At 37.9% G+C, this 21,641-nt stretch overlaps 1 protein-coding gene across 2 annotated transcripts in view; it reads left to right on the top strand.

Moving 5' to 3' along the window:
* Positions 1-21,641, top strand: part of LOC136873771 (uncharacterized) — a 461,175-nt gene that overhangs the window by 381,808 nt on the left and 57,726 nt on the right. For both annotated transcript variants that reach the window (XM_068227563.1, XM_068227564.1), the window contains one exon: positions 14,007-14,125. In XM_068227563.1, coding sequence (XP_068083664.1) covers positions 14,007-14,125 — 119 coding nt within the window. The remainder of the gene's footprint in view (positions 1-14,006; positions 14,126-21,641) is intronic.

Below are 21,641 nucleotides of genomic sequence, written 5' to 3'. Positions count from 1 at the left end.
TAACCTTTACACTGCTACGCCCGAGATATCTCGGGCGCGGTAATGCGTCACGTCCTTGCTGCGCCCGAGATATCTCGTCGGTAACTTTAGCTAAAGTTCTGAACAGGAAATATATACCTTTGGAGTTTACTTTGTTTTTCAAACTTGAGAGGCAACAAGCTACATCTTTTAGCAGTATAATGGGCCATCAGTCAAAACGGAGACTGCATTTTAACGCTATCTATGGTCAAATATCTGAAATAATGCACTCAGCTCAGCGCGCAACCTAGGTTGGCAGTCCCGCAAAGCACCTGTATCCAGGGTTTGCAAAAATGGCTTCAAGTAGCGGACGGCGCGTTCTTTCCGAGTTCGAACTTATAGAAGCTGTGAATACCCTTGAATCGGAAGATGAGTACTCAGATATCAGTGATTTGGGTAGTGATTACAGTTCTAGTGACAGTGATGACAGTGATAGTGCTGAGCCTCAAGTACCAGCTCCACAAACCAGGAAAAGAATTCGTTCCGAACCTGATTTATTTCAATGGCGCATGGGTAATATGTTTAGTCCTGTAATACACAGTTTTGATGACAGTTCATCAGGTATACCATTCGGTGTGATTCATGATGAACCAGCGGTTTTAGATGTATTTCAGTGCTTCTTTTCACGAGAAATCATGGAGCATATAGCAGTTGAAACAAACAAGTACTTTGTATTTGTTACGCAAACAATGCCATCGTCTCCAAGTTCAAGGCTACAGAAATGGAGGGAAACCACACCTGAAGAACTGTACGTCTTTTTCGGCGTGACAATGCTTATGGCAAGAATGAAGAAACTTACAATTCTTGAATACTGGTCAACTGATCCTCTAATAATGACCCCGCAGTTCGCGGATTTCATCTCTAGAGACAGGTATCTCTTATTATTGCGGTTGTTACATTTCAATGACAACAACAGTCAGCCTGAAGGTGACCGGCTGTATAAAATAAAGCCTGTAATTGATCATCTCAGAAACAAATTCAGAGAAACGTTCACTCCGTTTGAAAACATTTGCATTGATGAAAGTTTGACGCTTTTCAAAGGCAGGCTTTCATTCATTCAGTTCATCCCATCTAAGAGACACAGATTTGGAATAAAGACATTTGTTATCTGCGATTGTGAGACCGGTTACATGCTGGATTTTATTGTTTACACAGGGTCAACTACAGAAATAATTCCTGAATGTGAATTTGGGGTATCAGGTGCAGTTGTCTTGACGCTAATTGAAAGTACTTGCAGAAAGGACATACATTGTGGATAGATAACTGGTATTCAAGTCCATAACTGTACGATCACCTACACAAAAACAAAACCAACACATGTGGTACCGTCAGGAGAAACAGGAGGGGTATGCCGAAGTTTACTACAAAATTGAAGAAAGGACAAACTGAATCAAAAGCGACAGATAACATGATTGCCATCAGGTGGTTCGATCGTAGGGAAGTTTGTATGCTGACCACGCGACATACAGACAAAATGATACCTACAGGGAAGACGGACAGACAGACAGACAAGACTGCCTGTAGAGAAACCCCATTGTGTTGTTGAGTATAATAAGTATATGGGTCCTGTTGACCGGTCAGACATGATGATCAATTCTATAGAATGTGTGCGGAAGTCAATGAAATGGTACCGAAAGTTCTTTTTCCACCAGCTGGACATCACTGTTCTAAATTCTCATGCCCTCTTCAATGTCAAAATAGGACAGAACATATCACTAGCAGATTTCCAGCTACAGCTTATAAGGGAACTCATCCAGAAATACCATGTATCTAGACAAACCAGTAAAAGAGGACGTCCTACATCTGGTGACCAACCACTCAGACTAACGGAGAGACATTTCCCATCCCCTGTACAGCCTACTCCAAAGAAGAAATTTCCTACAAGATGCTGCCATGTCTGCTTCAACACAACAACTGGCGAAAAGAAGAGGCGAGAAACCCGGTACATGTGCATTAAATGTGACGTAGCCCTCTCTGTTCACCCCTGCTTCGAAATATACCACACATTAGTGAAGTTTTGAAGACAGTACATTGGAGTGTCTGTTGTAAATTATGAAACAATTTGGTGTAAATTTGGTGAGTTGATATTTTAGAACTTGGTGTTTTCACTACATTTCTTATTTTGGCCAACCCTGGCTTAAATTGAATTTTTGTTACATTACTGTAATAGTGAAGTGTTCCTTGATTGCTTTTTATTATGAAATAATTAGTCATTCAAGGCGATGACCAGTGAGTACTTTGACTATTATGGACAACCCTGATTTGAAAAATAGCTAAAATGTCTCACATTCGTAACTGTTGAAAGAGTGTTGTCTAATTTGGTGAGAATTTAGCGCTTGTGCAAATGGAATATAGAATTTTTTATAGGAAAGTGTATTTTTGGCTCACATGGACAACCCTGATTTTTTTGTGTTGTTAATTTTTGTGAAAAAAAATAAAAATGAAATCTGTTCTGGAATTATTTGCCAGTTCATGTGAAATATCTTGCACAATTTTCATATTTTTCATGTATTGTGAGGCATTTTATTTTTAAAAAATAATTCAGCACCGAAGGTTCGGATAGTCGCTCACAATATTAGCAGCGAAAAGGTTAAGAGGTAGTACAACTGGGTAACCATCCTCTGTTAACACTAATCAGAGGAGAAAAAGGAAAGAGTCCAACACTTTGTTAAATGAAGATATCAACCAAAGAAATACAAGGGTCATGAAGGGCGTAAAAATGAAAGACTCCCTAGGCCTTGATACCTAATACCATCAGAGCTGGAAAAGAACAAGAGTTGACCAAGGAAGGTGGTGGTGCTGGTGGCTGTGGTGGTGATTATTGTTTTAAGAGAAAGTACAACTAGGCAGCCATCCTCTATTAACACTGTGCCCATTGCATTTTCTGGCCTGTTATAAAATGGCATTAAAGTAGAAGTGTAGCCCACACAAGTTAGAATTATATGAAGTGAACTATAATTTAAAAGTTCACAGGAGCCCAGAAGAGAGAGCACAATTTCTAAGGCTGTGAGTAAAGAACATTAAAATATCAAGTGGATTGTTTGAAAAGAAACAATATTATTATATTATTACTATATTATACTGCACGGTCACTGAAGACTTTTGCGTACGAAGAGAAAGAAATAAAAACCAATTCCAAGTAAAAGACATCAAAATTACTTGTCTTGATAGGAAGATATGGCATAATTTAAATATTCAGCGCATAAGAACAGAATTGCAGTGTGAAATAAGATTAAATTTAAATAAGCTGAGCAACTGGTCAGACAAGGACCGTAACGTAACGACGAAGGCTACTGAAGATAGAGATCGGAGGACAGAAAATAGTCAAGAGTTTTACCAAGAAAACAGAATTGAGAGACTAAAAAACATTAAAGAACAGAATTATCTGAATTCTATATAAAAATCAAGGCAGAAATAATACTGGAAATACACTGAACCCAGTATTAAATATTTTGGGAATTGTCAGCTCATTAAGCAAGCATATAAAAGGAGCATTGACAAGGTATTTAGATCACAGGAAGCATTGATATGAACTTTTACATATCAGGATTTATTTATGTTGAAATTAGCGCAAGAAAGAAGATGATGAACATGAGTTGCTAAATTCACACTGGACCAATCTGGAGATGAGTATGTCACCAGCCAACCAACCAACCTGATGAAGGAGTGGACTTCAGCTGATCTATGATTTCCAGCCGGCCAAGGATAACAGCTGTAGCACATACAGCTACAAAATCATCATAATCCAGAGAATGACAAGCTAAGTTTACTAAATTATAGTTCTTAATTAACATAGGATGTAGTAACCTCATGAAATTATTAGTTATTGTGGTGTATTTAAGATATCAAGTAACTCGGTGAAGTGCAATGTCTGAATTAAGCTTTCCAAGGTTATGATGAAATTGAGATATCTCAAAGTGACTACATGTATATTGAGTGTATTAGGATAGCTATGGAATTTATGATTATTTGCGAGAATGAGTATAGATTTCACACAGCAAAATGAAAGCATATGTACGTGATGGATTTCTTAAATGGGTTACGAAGCTGAACATGCTTATTGATCATCATAATGATATGGAAGGGATATGTAGATAGTATGAACTACTCCTTATCGATGTTCGTCATGAAGAGGTATCATGGTACCCTATACTAGATGTTAAATGTTATTATGAGAGATGATTTATGTTCCAATGAAGAGAATATAGATTTAATGAAGTTTAATACGTTGTGGGAATTATGTTATATGAGAAAAGACGGTTATGTTGAGAAGTATTTTTGAATGAATTGAACGATATGCAGAATTTAATGGAGAAATGAGAAGGCATTGAAGTTAATTGTTATAAAATTATATACAGAGGAAAGGTAATAATAGATGCTGAATACAAATATTCAACTTCTGGATCAGTTATATGAAGCAAGTGCATGAATAGATTAATACATCGTGAGAATATCGTAAGATGAGGAAGGCATGGCTAACCCAAATGCATATGTCAAAGCAAATGATTCTTGCTACATTTAAAATAAGGTTGCATTGTTAGGAAATATCCATATTAAATGTCATATAGTGGTAGTGCATGGATAGGGTCAAATGTGGAATAAGAGGTCGAAATTATAGTTAATTAAGAAGTAGAATACCGTAGTTAGAAGTGAGATTTAAATTTTTATTTTAGAAAGGTAAAAGATGATTTTCAAGTGATTAAATATAGTAAGACTAGGATGGTAGGTGCCAAGATTATAAGTGGCAATAGGTGTTAGTAGATAAGAGATAAATATAACAACAATGGCGTATAGCTTTTGGTGCCGGGAGTGTCTGAGGACAAGTTCGGTTCGCCAGATGCAGATCTTTTCATTTGACACCCATAGGCAACCTGCGCGTCATGATGAGGATGAAATGATGATGAAGACAACACATACACCCAGCCCCTGTGCCAGCAAATTAACCAACCAATTCCCAACTCTGCCAGGAATCGAACCTGGGACCCCTGTGACCAAAGGCCAGCACGCTAACCATTTAGCCATGGAGCCAGATAATGGAGATAAATAGTGATGAAGCAATGACAAATAAATAATTTAGCTCATGTCAAGATTGAGAATGAACAATTTTAATCAGCGCTGATGAAAATGAAATCAATGGATAATTTTAATTTTCTGATTTTTGGAACAAACATTTCAATTAATTACTTTCTCTTTCTTGAGCATTATATTAAGTTAATGTTTGTCCAACCCTTGTCCCGTTTCCCTACGGGGTCGGGTATGAGGTGAGATGAATTTGTCGTGGCGGTTTTTTTTATGACCGGATGCCCTTCCTGACGTCAACCTCATCAGAGGAGTTAATGGGAGATGAAATGAATGACGTGATATATGATAGTAGGGAGAGGGTGAAACCCGGTGCCGGCACATAGCCTACTCCTGTCGAATAGCACCAAGGGGTCTGCTCAAGGCTTAACGTCCCCATCCGACGGACGAATCACCATCAACAGCGTCATATGCCCTCACTCCATATGAGCACTGCGGAGAGGTTTGGAATTTAATCCAGGCTTTTGGCACGCAATCTAGTGATTAGAAATTGTATACCACCACCTCCCCTACCCTGCCGGCCAACATTCTGATGGTGAAAATTTTTTCGACCAACGGGACTCGAACCGGCTAACCTCGGTGTTAGAACGTTTTAGACTTCAGCGCCTTAACGATCATGGCCACCAGGCGGGCTCATTATATTAAGTTAATAAACTTGTTAATTTAGATTTTACATGTTTGATTAATTAATTTTTAGGCTGTTACTGTAGGATAATTTAGTCTTAAGTGGATTTTTATGATCTGGAATATTATGTGCGTTGGGATAGAATGCGAAAGGGTGAAGACGTTCATCTGAAATTGAATTATGAGTTATTGCGGTCGGATTTCTCTTCTGAATTCACGTAAAACTGGACTATTTGTAAAAAGAATTACCCTGAGAGATGATAGAGCAGTCGAAGTATTTTTATTTGCGTCGTTGCTGGACGCAGGAAGGGCACAACACTAATCATAGGAAAAAATGGAAGAGGAACAGCACTTCGAAAAATGAAGGTGTAGACCAAAGAAAGACAAGGACCACAAAGGGCGTGAAAACGAAAGACTCCCTTGACCTTGAATGCTTTAATACCGTTGGGGTAAAAAAATAATAATAATAAAGGTTGACCAAGGGAGGTCGGATAGGATGGATGAAAGTGAGGAGCCTGGCACAAGTAAGTGGAAACAACGCCATGACTCAGCTAAGGGCCTCATGGTTGCCAATCCATGCTCCCAAGTTAAGAGCCCCTGGAACCCCTTTTAGTCACCTCTTACAACAGGCAGGGGATTCTGTGGGTGTTATTCTACCACCCCCACCCACAGGGGGATATTATCTGCGGTCCTCACTGACTATCAAGCCTAGTTTTTTGACCGGATGCCCTTCTTGATGCCAGCCTTATGTGGAGGATGTATTAACTATTGCATGTTCCTATGGTAATTAGTATTGAGATATGTTGTGAGTAAATGAGGATGCGTATTAAGATGATCACAAACATGCAGCCCTAGCTAGAGAAATTAACCAAACTGGGTTAAGTAAACACCTAAAGTAGGGTACTCTTTTGTATGGAGAAATATCCAAAGTAATAATCCAAAAATGTGTTGCCTGACAATAATGATGTGTTGCAGGCAATTCACAAACTATGAAATATGCATTACAACTCTTGTGTATTGTCGACTGATAGTGTCATATTATATAGGTTGTATCATAACTATACCGACAAAAAAATAAGGGATGCTCTTCATGTTATGTTAAGAACGATGGTGCAATCAGATTGGTGGAGAAAATCTTTCTTTTCGAGAAAATGAGGTTCCTTTGTTACTTCCGGGCGCACGTTTCAAATTGACGAACTTGGCGTATTTGCTATGCCAGAGCGCCATCCGCTGCCTGTTGCTGTGCATCAGAGAAGTGAAAGGAGGGGAAGTGGAAAGTGTGAGACGGAGGTATGTGGGACACACCACACCTCCTAAACAGAGTCAAAAGGTTACTACTTCACTGTTGTGAACTGTGCATTGAAGTAGGAGGGGGGCATATTGAACATCTACTGAATCAAAACATTGGGTGTATTGTTTCCTTTGCTCAGTATTTCATTCCATTTACAATGCTGTGAGTGAAGGAATACACAATTGTGGGACAGTAGCATTGCATCTTTGAGCATGTTAAATAATAAAGAACATGACTGCAACCAACAGGCGAGAGGAGAAACAACCTGGTGCATTCCTTGACTGACAAGTGTGTCTTCATTACTGTGTGTGCAGTTACAGCTAGTTAGTAAACGACAAGGACAATTATCTGCGAGTCGAAAAGGGAAACTTGTGCATACATGCGGAGCATTATCTCTGTCTCCATCATACACACCACTTCCCCTCCCTCCCCTTCTCTTCCCTCAAGCATGGCAACCAAAAGGATTCCAGAAGAGGCAAGAAATTTAGTAAGACAGCATATTAATATGTAGGTTGAGTCATAAGTCATGGCAACTTTTTTTTTCTCGTGAACAGGAGACAACACGGAAAATCTAAGATATGCATTTGAAAACGTACGGTATGTACTTGCGTATGATGCCACTAGATGGTGTATGTAAACAACAGTGTGGGTCTAAGCATGCCCCCAAGTTCAATGTGTGAGTGAGAACGTCACAAAATGGAAGTCAACAAGCAGGAGCAACGATCGTATATTAAAATAGCAGTTCTCTGCGGCCTGATCTCCACCTGATCTGAGCCCATGTGACTATGATCTAATCCCCAAAGTCAAGAAGCCATTACGTGGACAACGGTTTGCTAACAAAGAGGACATCGTAACAGCATTTTGGAGAGAGGTGTCACACGTTAGCGATACACATGCAGCGAATGGTATTCACCGCCAGCCCCACCACTGGCAACGCACAGTGGAAGCCTTGGGTGATTATTTCAAAGGTCTGTAACCAGTGGAGACAAGTCCTTTGTACGTAGTCTTGTGTATTTGCTGTCTATACCATAATAAAACAATGTTTACCAATGGCCTGTGTTCTGTCACTTTCCTGCGAGAATCTCCTGAAGTCAGAATTTGTCTTCAGGCACTATGCATAAGTACATGCCTATATTTCCAAATGCATGTCTTAGATTTTCCGTGTTGTCTCCTGTTCGCGAGAAAAAAAAAAGTTGCCATGACTTATGACTCGACCCTCACAGTTTTCCTCGAGTTCCACCATACTTTATATAACAACAATGCTCTAGAGAATTCCTTCAGAAAGGCCTCACCATATCTGAAATTCCAACTTTATTGTGAATTCTGTAGTTCCAAAAACTCTACTAGGATGGCTTCGCTATTTGAACACATACAACGCTAAATTCAATTTAAGTTTCCATGAGCCCAAGAAAGAACAGTATGATGTTATCTGTCGAGGGCTTCAAGCAGCAACAAGTTCAATGATGAATTTTCTGAAGAAAATCAACTTCATAAGAAGCATATACGGTACTGTACATAAATGACAAAAATCATGAGGAAGAAGAAAACGGCAAAGATGAAACAAAAGCAAAGACCAGCCAAAGTAAACTACAATTTGTTTTGATATGCAAAATCTAATTGTTTGTCCCCAGTCATCGACTACAGTATTTTGTTATAAGAGGAAACTTGCAGTTTTCAATCTAATGGGATATGACATTAAGACAAAATAAGTTTATTGTATTTTATGACATGAAGGCATTTCTGGGTGGACAGGAAATGATAGGTGTTGTAAAGCTTGTTGATAAAATAGTTGTAGAGAATCCAGATTTGAAGAAAGTTACTTTGTGGAGTGTTCTGTGTGTCCTTCAGAACAGGAATTTGCTAATGGCTTCTGTTCTCAAGAGCAAAGTTGATAAGTCAGAGACTCTGAAAGTAATAGAGCAAAAGTTTCAAGAACCTGGCCACTCTCTAGTACAAGAGGTTGACTTCTTGCACAGTGTCACTGAAAGACACTTTTGGGGTTTGGAACTTCACAGTCCTTCAGAGGGCTTTGATAAACAGCAAAACTCAGAGGAAGACTGAAGTTCATCAATTGAAAATATTTGAAGATTACAAATTACTCATTAAAACCACCAACTTCAGCAAAATCGCATTCAGGAAATCAAAAATATAATTTATGAAACAGGTGAGCACAAAATTCTTTACAGGACCAGCCTCCCACCCAGTTCAGAATTTGAGCCTATTTTCTTAGGACACACATTAAAAAGAACTAGGCCTGCACAAAATCAAGACATGCCTTTCTCCATTCCTGAGGCTCAGGTGAATACAGATAGAAGAGCAATAGAACCAGCCAAAATACAGGACATAAGTTTAAGTTTCCTTCTGGCACATATAAAATGTTATTGAACAATAGTCTAAAGGAATCTAAAACAGTAACACCATCTGATTTTTGTTAGTCTGATAGAAATTTTGGTAGAAAGGAAAAGGTAGCTCCATTTCTCAACAAAAGGTAAGTTGCACGACGATCCTGAAAGTTGATAATTATGCAGTTTCACATGGAAAGGAACTGCCTTTTTCAAGTGTTTGTTGTAAGAATAAAGTTCTTTGAATACCATTACATTAAAATCAAACACAATAGAACTAAACATTTTTTATTCACCAAAACCTACCTTTTACTTTGTAAAGCATTTTGAATAGCCTTTAATAAACCAGTAAACAATAGGAGAATACCTTCTGAATCAGTTTCTTGAAACCTTGGTTAATGGAGTTCGAACATAATAACAAACGATCAGAGTGTTCAATCTCCAGAACACACTTTTACAATTCTTATTATTGTTAAGAATATTTATAGTGTAAAACTGTAACATTTTTCTAAATGTAACAAAGGCTTTTCAGTCTGTCAAACACACAGCAAATACAATGTAAATTAAAACACTATAAACATATCTGTAAAACACACACTAACATACAAAGAATGACATGTTTCGTTCTACAAGAACATCCTCATATTCTATCAAATCACTTAAAAACAAGCTTATATATGTACAGTATTGTTTACATAGCGTAAACTTGTCAATGATAGAGAGATTAGTGATAACATGAAACAGTAATGACAAAAAATAAAATATATACAATTATTAATATAATGAAAAACTTACGTATTTATCTAGACTGCCGATGTTAAGTCCATTGTCACCAAACACTATTTCAGGACTGTGGTCATGGAAAGTTTGTGGTGAGCCACGCTGCGCGTGGAGAGGGGAGGGCAAGAAAGGGAGGGGCCTTGTAGAGCAATGTGGATCTCTCCTATTGGATGATTAAATCGAGTAGACTATAGAGTGGAGAGGGGAGGGAGATGTAGGGCGGAGCAGCTGGAGCGCTGTGGGACCTTCCATCAACATTGGAGAGGGGAAAGATGTTATTGACCTATTTCATGTTAATTGTACCTTTATGTAATATGGATGAATGCAAATTAATAATTTTTATAGGTGGATAAAGTAAGGAACGGTATTATTATTATTATTATTATTATTATTATTATTATTATTATTATTATTATTATTATTATTATTATTATTATTATTATTATTATTATTAAGGAAAAAAGCAATTTACCTTCCATCAACATTGGAGAGGGGAGAGATGTTATTGACCTTTTCCATGTTAAATGTACCTTTATGTAATATGGATGAATGCAAACAAATATTTTTTTAGGTGAAGAAAGTAAGGGACGTTATTATTATTATTATTATTATTATTATTATTATTATTATTATTATTATTACGATAGAAGCAATTTAATGATATTATGTGAGTAGAGCGATAGGGGGGGAATTATTTAAATGTGTATGCTCATTCAGGTTATTGGTATTAGCATTTTTTGCGACGTAAATTTCTATTGCTTCTTTTATATTCAAAGATTTACTTTTATTTTCGAAGTGTAAAATTTTTAGATCAGTGTCGATGTCTGTGAAATGGTGTGAACAGTCGTAGATGTGCTCCCCGAAGGCTGAATGCCGATTATATCTGATTGCGTTTTTGTGTTCTTTGTATCTTGTATGGAAATTATGTTTCGTTTGACCTATGTATGTGGCGTTGCAGTTAGGTTCTTGGCACTTGAGTTCATACACTCCTGACTTTGAGAAAGGGTCCGTTTTGTTTAGGTTGCACCTGCTGAAGTGTCTCTGTAGTGTGTTATTCGTTCGAAAAGCTACTTTTAAACCTTGTTTCTTGAAAATGTTAGCTACTTTGTATGTGTTATTGTTAACATAGTTGAGAACCACGTAGTTTTCTTTGTCGTGTGTGGTGCTTTCCCGGCGACTTTTCGTATGTTTATTTAATAGTTTATCCACTGTGCCTGGAGGATGGTTGTTTTATCTTTCGCGATTTGTTTAATGATTTGCATCTCTTCATTGAAATCTGTTGTGCTCATTGGTATGGAAATAGCTCTATGTATCATTGTATTCAGTCCTGCTATTTTGTGTGTGTATGGGTGGTTCGAGTTGTTGTCAATAGTGTGCGGCGTCTGAGTGGGCTTTCTGTATACTTTGTAAGATAGGTTGTCATTATTCCTGTTGATTGTGATGTCTAAATAGTTTATTTTCTTGTTATTTTCTGGCTCCATTGTGAAGCTGATGGATTTGTGTAAATAATTTAGAATGTTTAATAACTGGTCTGCATTAGTGACGTTATCATATATGCATATGACGCCATCCACAAATCTGCTCCAATGTAAGATTCCTTTTGAAAGCTGGCCCATTAAGAAGATGTTTTCGAAGTTATTCAGAAAAATGTTTGCTATTATACCTGAGAACTCTGAGCCCATGGCTAGCCCTTCTTTTTGGCAATAGATTTTGTCGTTAAATGCAAAGCAATTTTGGTGTAGTGTTGTTCTAAGAAGGTTAATAATTTCTTTGGTTTCTTATAGAGAGGTGTTTCTTTAAGAAGGTTTTCGATAATTTTAATGGATTCATCTATTGGTATGTTGGTGTACATGTTAGTGATGTCAAAGGATATGAATATTGAATTTTCACGACCGCATTGTAATGTTTCGATCAAAGGATATCATACGTGTGCTCTCTGTTATTTTTAAGTTTATTTAATTCTTTAATTAGTTCTAGGCTGTTTTTAATTGATCTGTCTCCTTTAAGTGAAATTTTCTCTTTTAGAATGATGTTCAGTTGTTTGCTTAAATTGTAACTTGGCGCAACTTTAAAATTTACTATTGGTCTAATGGGATACAGCTCTTTGTATATTTTGGGCAGGGCTCTTAGTGTGGGGAGTTTAGGATTTTTGATGGTGAGGCTTTCTTTTTCTTGTTTTGTGAAAATTAAGTCTGTTTCCTTGATAGCTTGCTTTATTTGGTTTTGAAATTTATTTGTAGAGTCGCGTTGCAATTCTTGAATACCGTTGTTGTTGATAAATTCTATTGTTTTTTCTAAGTATTCGTCTTTCTTCATTATGACTGTTGTGTTACCTTTATCCACTTTTGTGATGATAAGGTTGTCGTTTTTAATTTTGTTCTTAACTGCTTTCAATGCCGAGTATTGAGTGACGTAATTCGGTTGTTTAGTGGAATTTTCATGTGCGATTATTTTTAGGGCTTCGTTGGTGGCTACGTTTTTTATTTCTCTTTGTGGAGAGGGTATTTTGTCGCAAGCAATTTCTGCATCAGTTACGAGCTGTTTTATTTTGTTTTCGTTATGACGTTCCTGGCAGTTGAATTTGAGACCTTTCTCTAGCAGATTTATTTCATTCTTTGAAAAGGTAGTGTCTGATCTGTTAATTAATCTAGGGTGAAACATGTTTTCCAAGAATTCAGCAGTAACACAATTAATCATTCAATTATACTGAATTGCGTTGTATGTATCTATATATACGTACTTAATTTCCCGCAACCGAGGCAAATACTGGATCTTCAGGATATTCTCCATTCTACTTTGGCGTTCGAGACTACAGCGCATGACATTGAGTGTGCCGCGCTGATCACCGGGAACTGGCAGTTTGCTTCTATAAATCTATTCATCTTCGACTTCAACATATTGATAGATCTTCATGTGTTGTTCGATAGTGTTGTGACTTTGTGCCTGACAGTGTGTAAAAAGTGACCCATTTGACCGCTCTCCGCTGTTCATAAACATTGTGAGACTTTACCTATCATTGCGTGTGCTGTACCACCATTCATAAAATTACGCACTGTTTTCTTTTAAGTGACTCACAGTTTCTACCCCCTTCATCATTTTATATTGCCTCTTATACTGATCCAGAGTTCACTTAATCTTTTTCTTTTTCATATGCATTGTTTTTCATGTTTTTTATGTTTTGATCGGCTGACGATGACCTGGACTATGGTGGAAACCGGTCCCAATTCTAATTACTGTTAAATAAGAATGTAATCACTACATTTCTTTCTCTTATGTATTGAATAGGTTGAACCTCTTTTTCAATTATTCAATTTTAACGTTAATACTTTCAATACGGAACAATGAAATTTTTTTCTTTAAATCCAATGAGGTCTGTCAGAAATAACGAGAAAAATTAAAAGGTGGTTATAAATAAGAAATATTGATGGATTTAGGACTGAAAATTGATTAATTTTGGCATACTTTACAAGAAAGTCCAAGAATGGGACTAATAAGTGGGTAAAACCCTATAGAAAACATATATAGGAAGAAATTACACTCCATAAGGCATCTGCAGAACAAATGAGATGGCTACTGGAGTGATGCAAACTTGGGCCTGCAATATAAAAAACAAACAACAAAATATCTGATGAGCAGTGCAGTTGGAGATCAGCTATTCATATGACTAATTCCTACTTCTTACATCATGGTGAAAATTTAAACTTGTCTATTATCTCTAATTATGTATAATACATGATGGACATTTCATGTAAATAAATCTAGTAGTTGAACTTAGTATACCTACCACGTTTTCCTTTTTTTAATCCATATCAAATGCAGGGTAACTCTCCGTTGATTAGAATATCTTCTTACCTAATTCCCTTCATTTTCAGCACTGGAGCAGGTAAGGAACCTGAAGATGGTGTCTGCTGAATCAACAACGCTCACAGTTTCGTGGGACTACCGCAAGCCTGAAGTGGATGGTGTACAACACTATGTGGTAACGTATGAGGTAAGTCTTCAACTTACTTGTGTCACATTTCTCTGTAAATTTCTCTTGCTTTTTAAGGTTATGAATTTTGTTCTATCTTGAATGATTTCTTTGTCTATATCAACTTCTTGTAGGTCTTTACTGATTTATGGAAAGCCAACCAAGTGTCGTGGTTGTTTAGGTTAGTGATAGGTTTAGAATTTTCTTTGTTAGCCTATTGTTATTCATTCTGTATGGCTGTAAAATTTGAATCTCCGTTTTGTGATTGCATCTGCGATTTTTACATAATAATAATAATAATAATAATAATAATAATAATAATAATAATAATAATAATATTTTTACATAGTTTGGAGCACTTTAATCAGTCATATACATTAAAGTCTGATAGTACAGGGTCTTTTTTTTTTAGTTCGTTCCGCAGCACCACTCAGAGCAGTATATCTCTCGGCAAATGAGTCACCCGGCTATCACCTTCCGTGCGTGTTCCCCTGACACACGGAGCAAGCCATAAAAAAAGACCCTGTATTAAATAGTCAGTTTTTCAGCTTCTTCTTCCACTCCCAAAACTTCTTCATCCTTTCTGACCTGGCTGCCCTTTGGTTGTCAGTAATGGTGGACTTCCTTCGTTCAAATGTTCTGAGTTTGAATTGTAAGTGTTTATTCCTTAGAATCCTCTTCTCTTCTCTGCTTTCAATTTGGACTATTGATAAATTTAATTCTTCTAAATCATTCATAATCGCTGTGAACCAATGTGTCTTTGTTTTATTTTTCAAGAAAAAATACATAATTGCAATCATCTACACACAACACCCATATTACATTATTATTATTATTATTATTATTATTATTATTATTATTATTATTATTATTATTGTTGTTGTTGTTGTTGTTGTTGTTGTTGTTGTTGTTGTTGTTGTTGTTGTTGTTGTTGTTGTTATCATCAGTAATACGTCTTGGTAGTGACAAGATCAGTAAGTCTGTTGTGCATGTAATGATCAAAGCTTTCGTTGAAGTGAGTATAAGTAATATTTAATATACGTGCTTTCAATATTTAATAGGATAAACTATGGTAGTGGGTGTAAAGTTCAAGACATTAATACTGTGTGTTAGTGAAATTGCATTTTTAGGTTACCTAGTTCCGTCATAGAAAATAACATAGAATATATATTTCTCTACGACCTGAGTCACGGCCAGCTGGACTCCCTATACGGCACGATGTCGGGAGCTGGAATCCAGTGTGACTCTGTGGATTTGAATCCAGCATCTATGGAACATGGCCACAATATCATGGACTTGGAGCGCATGCATGATACATGCAATAGTAGTCTTGAGCAGAATGCAAAAACGAATTTGAGGCTTGATATCACACAACAAATTATGGAGGATACATTAAAAGAGGAACAACAACTGGAAATCGCCAGGGGCCTGTTGAAAAGTATTCTTGCAATTCAGCAGAAAAAATATGAAGATGGAAATTCAGCAGGGTTTAAAGAAATTGGAGGAAGCTGTAGATGCAGGATCTATGCACAGAAAAGCTTGGAAAGCAACTAGAGCATTAATGCAAAAGGATTTACCCGTTCAAGAGATGGTAGAACAGAGCACCACAAACAGAAACGTAGAACAGGATAAATGGGAAATAGCGTTATCCAAGAAGAAGAAGAAGAGGGAACAGAGGCAGAAGAAGACAGATGAAGATGAAGGTACTCAACCTGAACCACTACCGGTATCTGAAACTGTTAAAAAGAACGAGCAACAGAAACGTTCAACTATAAGAAGCCGCCCAGAAGCCGTACTTATTAAACCGATGAATGGTAAGACTTTTGCAGATGTTGTGAAGGATATCCGCAGCAAGGTGAAGCCGGAAGACAGTGGCGCTGGTATTAGATCAATCAGGAAAACTATATCTGGAGCAGTTCTTTTTGAATTTAATAAGGCCACGGAAAAGGAGAACAGAGAAAATTTTAATAAATCACTTAAAGGTGCTCTTGGACATGATGGCGAAGTAAAGGTTTTGACACCTAAACTACATTGGAAATTCGGGATATTGACAGTGCCACCACTATTTCCGACGTAGAGGAGACTGTAAGATGAGAATTAGAAAATCTTAATCAAGAATTGAAGGTCTCAAACACAAATCCGAACAGCAGGGGACAAAAACTCGCCATTGTGGAGATAGAAGATAGCAAGGCACGAAAGCTGTTGGACATAGGCAAAATTAAAGTAGGCTGGCTATACTGCAGAGTAAGACAGTGGGCCGTAGTTCCTCGGTGCTTTAGATGTCTGTCATATGGGCATCAAGCACGAAACTGTAAAGGATTGGACAGAAGTAAACTCTGCTTTAAGTGCGGAGAAGCTGTTAACAAGGCAGTAGGATGCAAAACAAATCCACGATGCATAATTTGCACAGATATGGGCTTTGAAGAGTCAAAACGACATCATGCTCTGGGGTCAGGCAAGTGTATTGTGTTCGTGAAGCACTAGTAAAGGCCCAAAAAGCAGTGGTGAATGGTACAGATCCTTCAAGCCAATATACACAGGAGTCTAACTGCCAATGATCTATTGATGCAGATGACCTATGAGATAGGAGCAGACATCTTGATTCTTAGTGAACAATATCAAGACAGAGATCAACCAGACTGGTTTTCGGACAATCTAGGGACAGCTGCGATATGGGTACCAGACCTTGGAAAATATTCAGTTATAAATCAAGGATGCGGGGATGGGTTTGTCTGGGTCCAAGTTGAGAAGGTAATTTTTGTCAGCTGTTATTTTACCCCAAATGAGGCTATTTCTGACTTCCAGATAAAACTAGATGGGCTGGAAGATACTCTGCAAGGGATGAACACTAACCTAGTTGTTGCTGGTGATTTTAATGCTCAAGCAGTTGAATGGAACATGCCTCAAACAGATTCTAGAAGGCGGCGTACAATAGAGATGGCCGCCAGATTGGGATTAATGGTTATCAGTGTTGGAAATGTGACAACCTTTTGGCGACCAGGGTGTCAGGGAACTATACCAGATGTAACCTTTGCTTCTGAAGACATTGCGTCTAGGATAACTGAATGGCGATTAATTGAAGAATATACTGGAAGCGATCATCAGTATATCACTTTTTGTGTACTTCAAGAGACTTCGCATCTAAGAATTACCATGCGCAAGCCAGAAAGATGGAACATAGCCACTATGCATAGAGAAAAATTTCATGAAGTAATACAGAATGGAATGGACTGTATGACTGATACATGTCACGGAGGCAAAAGAAGCATAATTGCTAATAAATGTGTGGAATACACCATGAGACTCCTTCAGCAAGCATGTGACGCATCAATGACCATAATCAAACAATGGAGACTAAAGCGTCCAGCATATTGGTGGAATGAAGAAATTGCTGAGCTGAGGAAACACTGCCTGCAACTCAGACGAAGGACACAAAGAGCACGACATAATGATGAAGCTCTCTCAGTAAAGTATAAGACTATGAAGAAAAGACTGCAAAATACAATTAAAAAGAGTAAAGCCGACAAGTGGTGGAAAATGTCTAAGGAAGTGGATGAAAATCCATGGGGATTAGGGTATAAAATCGTTATGAAGAAATTCGGGATGCTACCAAGCCCTATCATGGATCCACGCACCATGGAAGAAATAGTACACACACTATTCCCTGATCATGCAGAGAGGATTGATGATGATGCCGACTAGAAATAAGAAAGCCCCTGGACCAGATGGTATTCCAGCAGAAGTACTAAAGGTGGCAGTCAAATTATGTCCTCAACTGCTGTTGAGAATGTATAATCATTGTTTGAAAGTGGGAATTTTTAGCTTTTTTGGAAGATAGCTAAATTGGTTCTGATCAGTAAAGGGAAAACTGGGGGTTACAGACCTCTATGTATGCTGGACATTGCCAGGAAAGGTATAGAGAAGCTACTACAACCGAGAATACTAGCATCAATCCAATTAGCTGGCGACCTATCTGATCAACAACATGGATTTCGCAGAGGTCACTCAACGCTAGATGCTGTGAAGGAAGTGGTGAAGACAGCAGAACGAGCTCAAATGGGTAATCATTTATCTAGAAAGCTGATGCTTCTTGTGACTCTAGATGTTAAAAATGCTTTCAACTTGGCAAGATGGAGTGATATTTTGGAAGCTCTACAAGAAACTTTCAAGCTACCAGAATAGCTCATGTAGTTACTGCGAGACTAATTGAAAGACCGTACATTGTTATACGACACGGAAGATGGTCAGAGAAGAAAACGGCTCACAGCTGGTGCAGCGCAAGGCTCAATTCTTGGACCACACCTTTGGAATATCATGTATGATGGTTTGTTATGGCTGGAGATGCCAGAAGATGTAAAACTTGTGGGTTATGCTGATGATGTGGCTGCTCTGATAGTAACCCGTAACCTAGAGCTGGCTCAATTTAAATTGAATCAGGTGATGCGACGTGATAAATAATGGATGATAAATCACAAGTTAGAACTCGCAGATCATAAAACGGAAATTGTTCTCCTGACGAGGAAAAGGATAAATACTGTTGTACCGATGCAGATCGGGCAGATAGCCATCGAAACAACTAGGAGCACAAAATATCTTGGTGTAACGCTTGATACTAAGCTTACATATTGGGAACTCATTCAACGGGTAACAGATAAGGTAGCAAAAACCATGACTGCACTGAGTAGACTCATGGGAAATATCAAGGGGGCAAAATCTAGTAAAAGGCGGCTTCTCATGTCAACTGTCCGATCAATACTGCTATACGGTTCGGAAATTTGGGCTGAATTGTTAAAAATTGCGAAATATCGGACAAGAATTGCGGCTGTACAATGGAGAGCAGCTTTACGAATTGCTTGCGCATATCGTACAGTATCAGAACCTGCGATTCTAGTAGTAGCAGCAGCAGTAGCTCCTATTGACTTGTTGGCCTTCGAAAGACAAGAAATTTGGCTTGCACAAGAAGAGCTAGGAAGGAAAAGAGCAAAGGCTTTGGCTCTTAGTCGCAGAGTGCAACGATGGCAAACAAGATGGGAAGATGATTCTAGAGGGAAATGGACGAAAAGACTGATACCTTCTCTGGGCGTGTGGGTTGGCCAAAATCATGGTGAAGTGAACTACTATCTCAGACAGTTTTTGACAGGTCATGGATACTTCCAAAAATTTCTTCATAGACTAGGGCTAGCAACTAGTCCGGTGTGCATATACTGTGGTGATATCGATGACTTATTGCATACTTTCTTTGTGTGTGTTCATTGGCTGCCACAAAGAAGATGCTTAGAAGTTATGCAGGGAGAATTGACGCCAGAAGGGATTGTGTAAGTAATGCTACAAAGTCAAGAATCTTGGCACCAGGTGGCAGTCTACATAGAAAATATCCTGCGTCAGAAGAAGAAGGACCTGGATGATTACGACAGACAATAAAGCAGAAGAAGGAAGATGAAGTACAAGATGCATTAAGCACGACATCCATCCTGAAGTAATGCGAGAGCGGTTTCCGGGCTGGAGATAAACGTCGTGGGAAAAAAGAGTGTGGTTTTTAGTGGGTAAGAATCTCCACACACTTGTTGAGTGCGGACCCTCACAAGCGTCTTATGAAAGATTTTCCACACTCCCTTGCAAAAATAAATAAATAAATAAAATAAAATAAAATATTATTATTATTATTATTATTATTATTATTATTATTATTATTATTATTATTGTTGTTGTTGTTGTTGTTGTTGTTGTTGTTGTTGTTGTTGTTGTTGTTGTTGTTGTTGTTGTTGTTTTTATTTTTATTATTGTACAAAATGAAGCTGCTTGCTTCTAAACAAGTTACCCATAGACACAGCATGCTAATTATATTACGATGAATGACAAAACAATATTTTATATTATTAAATAAACAACAATATAGCATGCATATTACTTATTTGAGTAAATATGGTGCTGAACAATGAAAACACTGTCAGCAATAGTGCCTTTGACCAAAGAGCATTGGCTCCTTTTGTTTATGGCTACTGATGTCAAAATATCAGCCACAAATTTATAGTTGCTCGAGCTCCAAACAGCAGGCCATGGACAATGAAGTTCTGATCACCGAAGCCTGCACAATATTTCTCCTTCAAGAAAGGAATGCAGCCTTCATAAAAAAGTTTTTCTTTTCCAAAATCTTCCACATGGTCACCAGCATTTTTTTCATACGCAATTGTGGGTTCTATAATGAAGGCTGTGTTGGAATTCTTCTTTAAGGTTAGAATATTCATGAATCTGTTAGCTTTTGACTGATCTAAACCACAAACTTCTTCAAAACATTCATATCCCTTTTTGCTCAACAGCTTGGTGAGTGAATGTTTTAGATGATGCCTCTGACTGATTAGCAATGAATTGAAGGGACAGGACCTGAGTAGGCCTACATGACTCAGGGTTTCTTTCTCCTTTGTGCATATTTTATAAAAGGAATGACCTTTTCATTTCACTGCCATTACCAGGAACCCCACGAAGATTAGCATAGTTTACCTTGAACTTCAAAAGGGCTATCCATTCAGATGACATCAAATGGATATTTTCTGATATAATATTCTTTTGGGTTCATTTTGGCCTACTAGGGACCACGGGGCTCGTCTTAACCCTTAGCTATGGTCTTCTGCTTTTTCTTGGTCCAGAACGCTTTTATTTTCTGGCTGTGTGCCTGCTTCCTTCCATCCGTCCCCTTAGGTCTGGTGGACCCTGTACTCTTTTTGCTTGTGAGGGCAGTGGGAAGACTCTCTGTAGGATGGCCTGTCAGTACTGAGATCGGTTCTCTGTGGTTTCTAATGGGATCTGTAGTTCCTCTAGGTCTGATTTTACTGAGGTGATCCACTTGGTCTTGGAAGCCTTTCCCCTAATTGTCACTGTGAGGATTCTGTTGGTGAGCCTGTAGGGTTTCAGGTGGTTCATCTGCCCATAGAAAGTCAGTCGCCTCTTCCTCATACATGTGACTATGTCTTCCTGATGTTCGTAGAGTTCATTGTTGTGCCTGATCGTGTAGGTGCCATCCTCCTCTTTTATGGGTCTTAGTATTCTCCTCAAGATCTTCCTCTCTTTAAGTACTAGTTTCCTGAGTGGGCCCTTTCTATTCATCAAGATGCTGGATATTCCTTTGTTTTTTTTTTTTTTTCAATTTATTGAAGTTGGAATTTAAGTGGATTTGGCCTAGCTTTATGACTGGATGTCCATCCTAACATCATCCCTATGTGGAGGGACGTATACACTATTGCGTGTTTCTGTGATGATTTGTAGTATAGTGTGTTGTGTGTAGATGAAGAAAAATGTATTCAGCTGAACACAAACCACAGTCCCTGAGCCAGAGCAATTAATCATACAAAATAGTGCCTAGCCATAATTGAACCAAAGAATCAATCAATCAATCAATCTGGATTTAAAGCTATCATCCAGATTGCGTATCATTTTTTACCTACTCTTTTCCTAAATGATTTCAAAAACTTGGAAATTCATCAAATATTTCCGTTGTTAAATTGGTTCAATGCCTAATCCCTAATTACTCTTCCTATACATG

The sequence above is a fragment of the Anabrus simplex genome, chromosome 5, assembly GCF_040414725.1.
Source record: "Anabrus simplex isolate iqAnaSimp1 chromosome 5, ASM4041472v1, whole genome shotgun sequence".
Classification (NCBI taxonomy): Eukaryota; Metazoa; Arthropoda; class Insecta; order Orthoptera; family Tettigoniidae; genus Anabrus; species Anabrus simplex.
The sequence above is the reverse complement of the archived record's forward strand: the minus strand, read 5'-3'. Positions and strand labels throughout refer to the sequence as shown.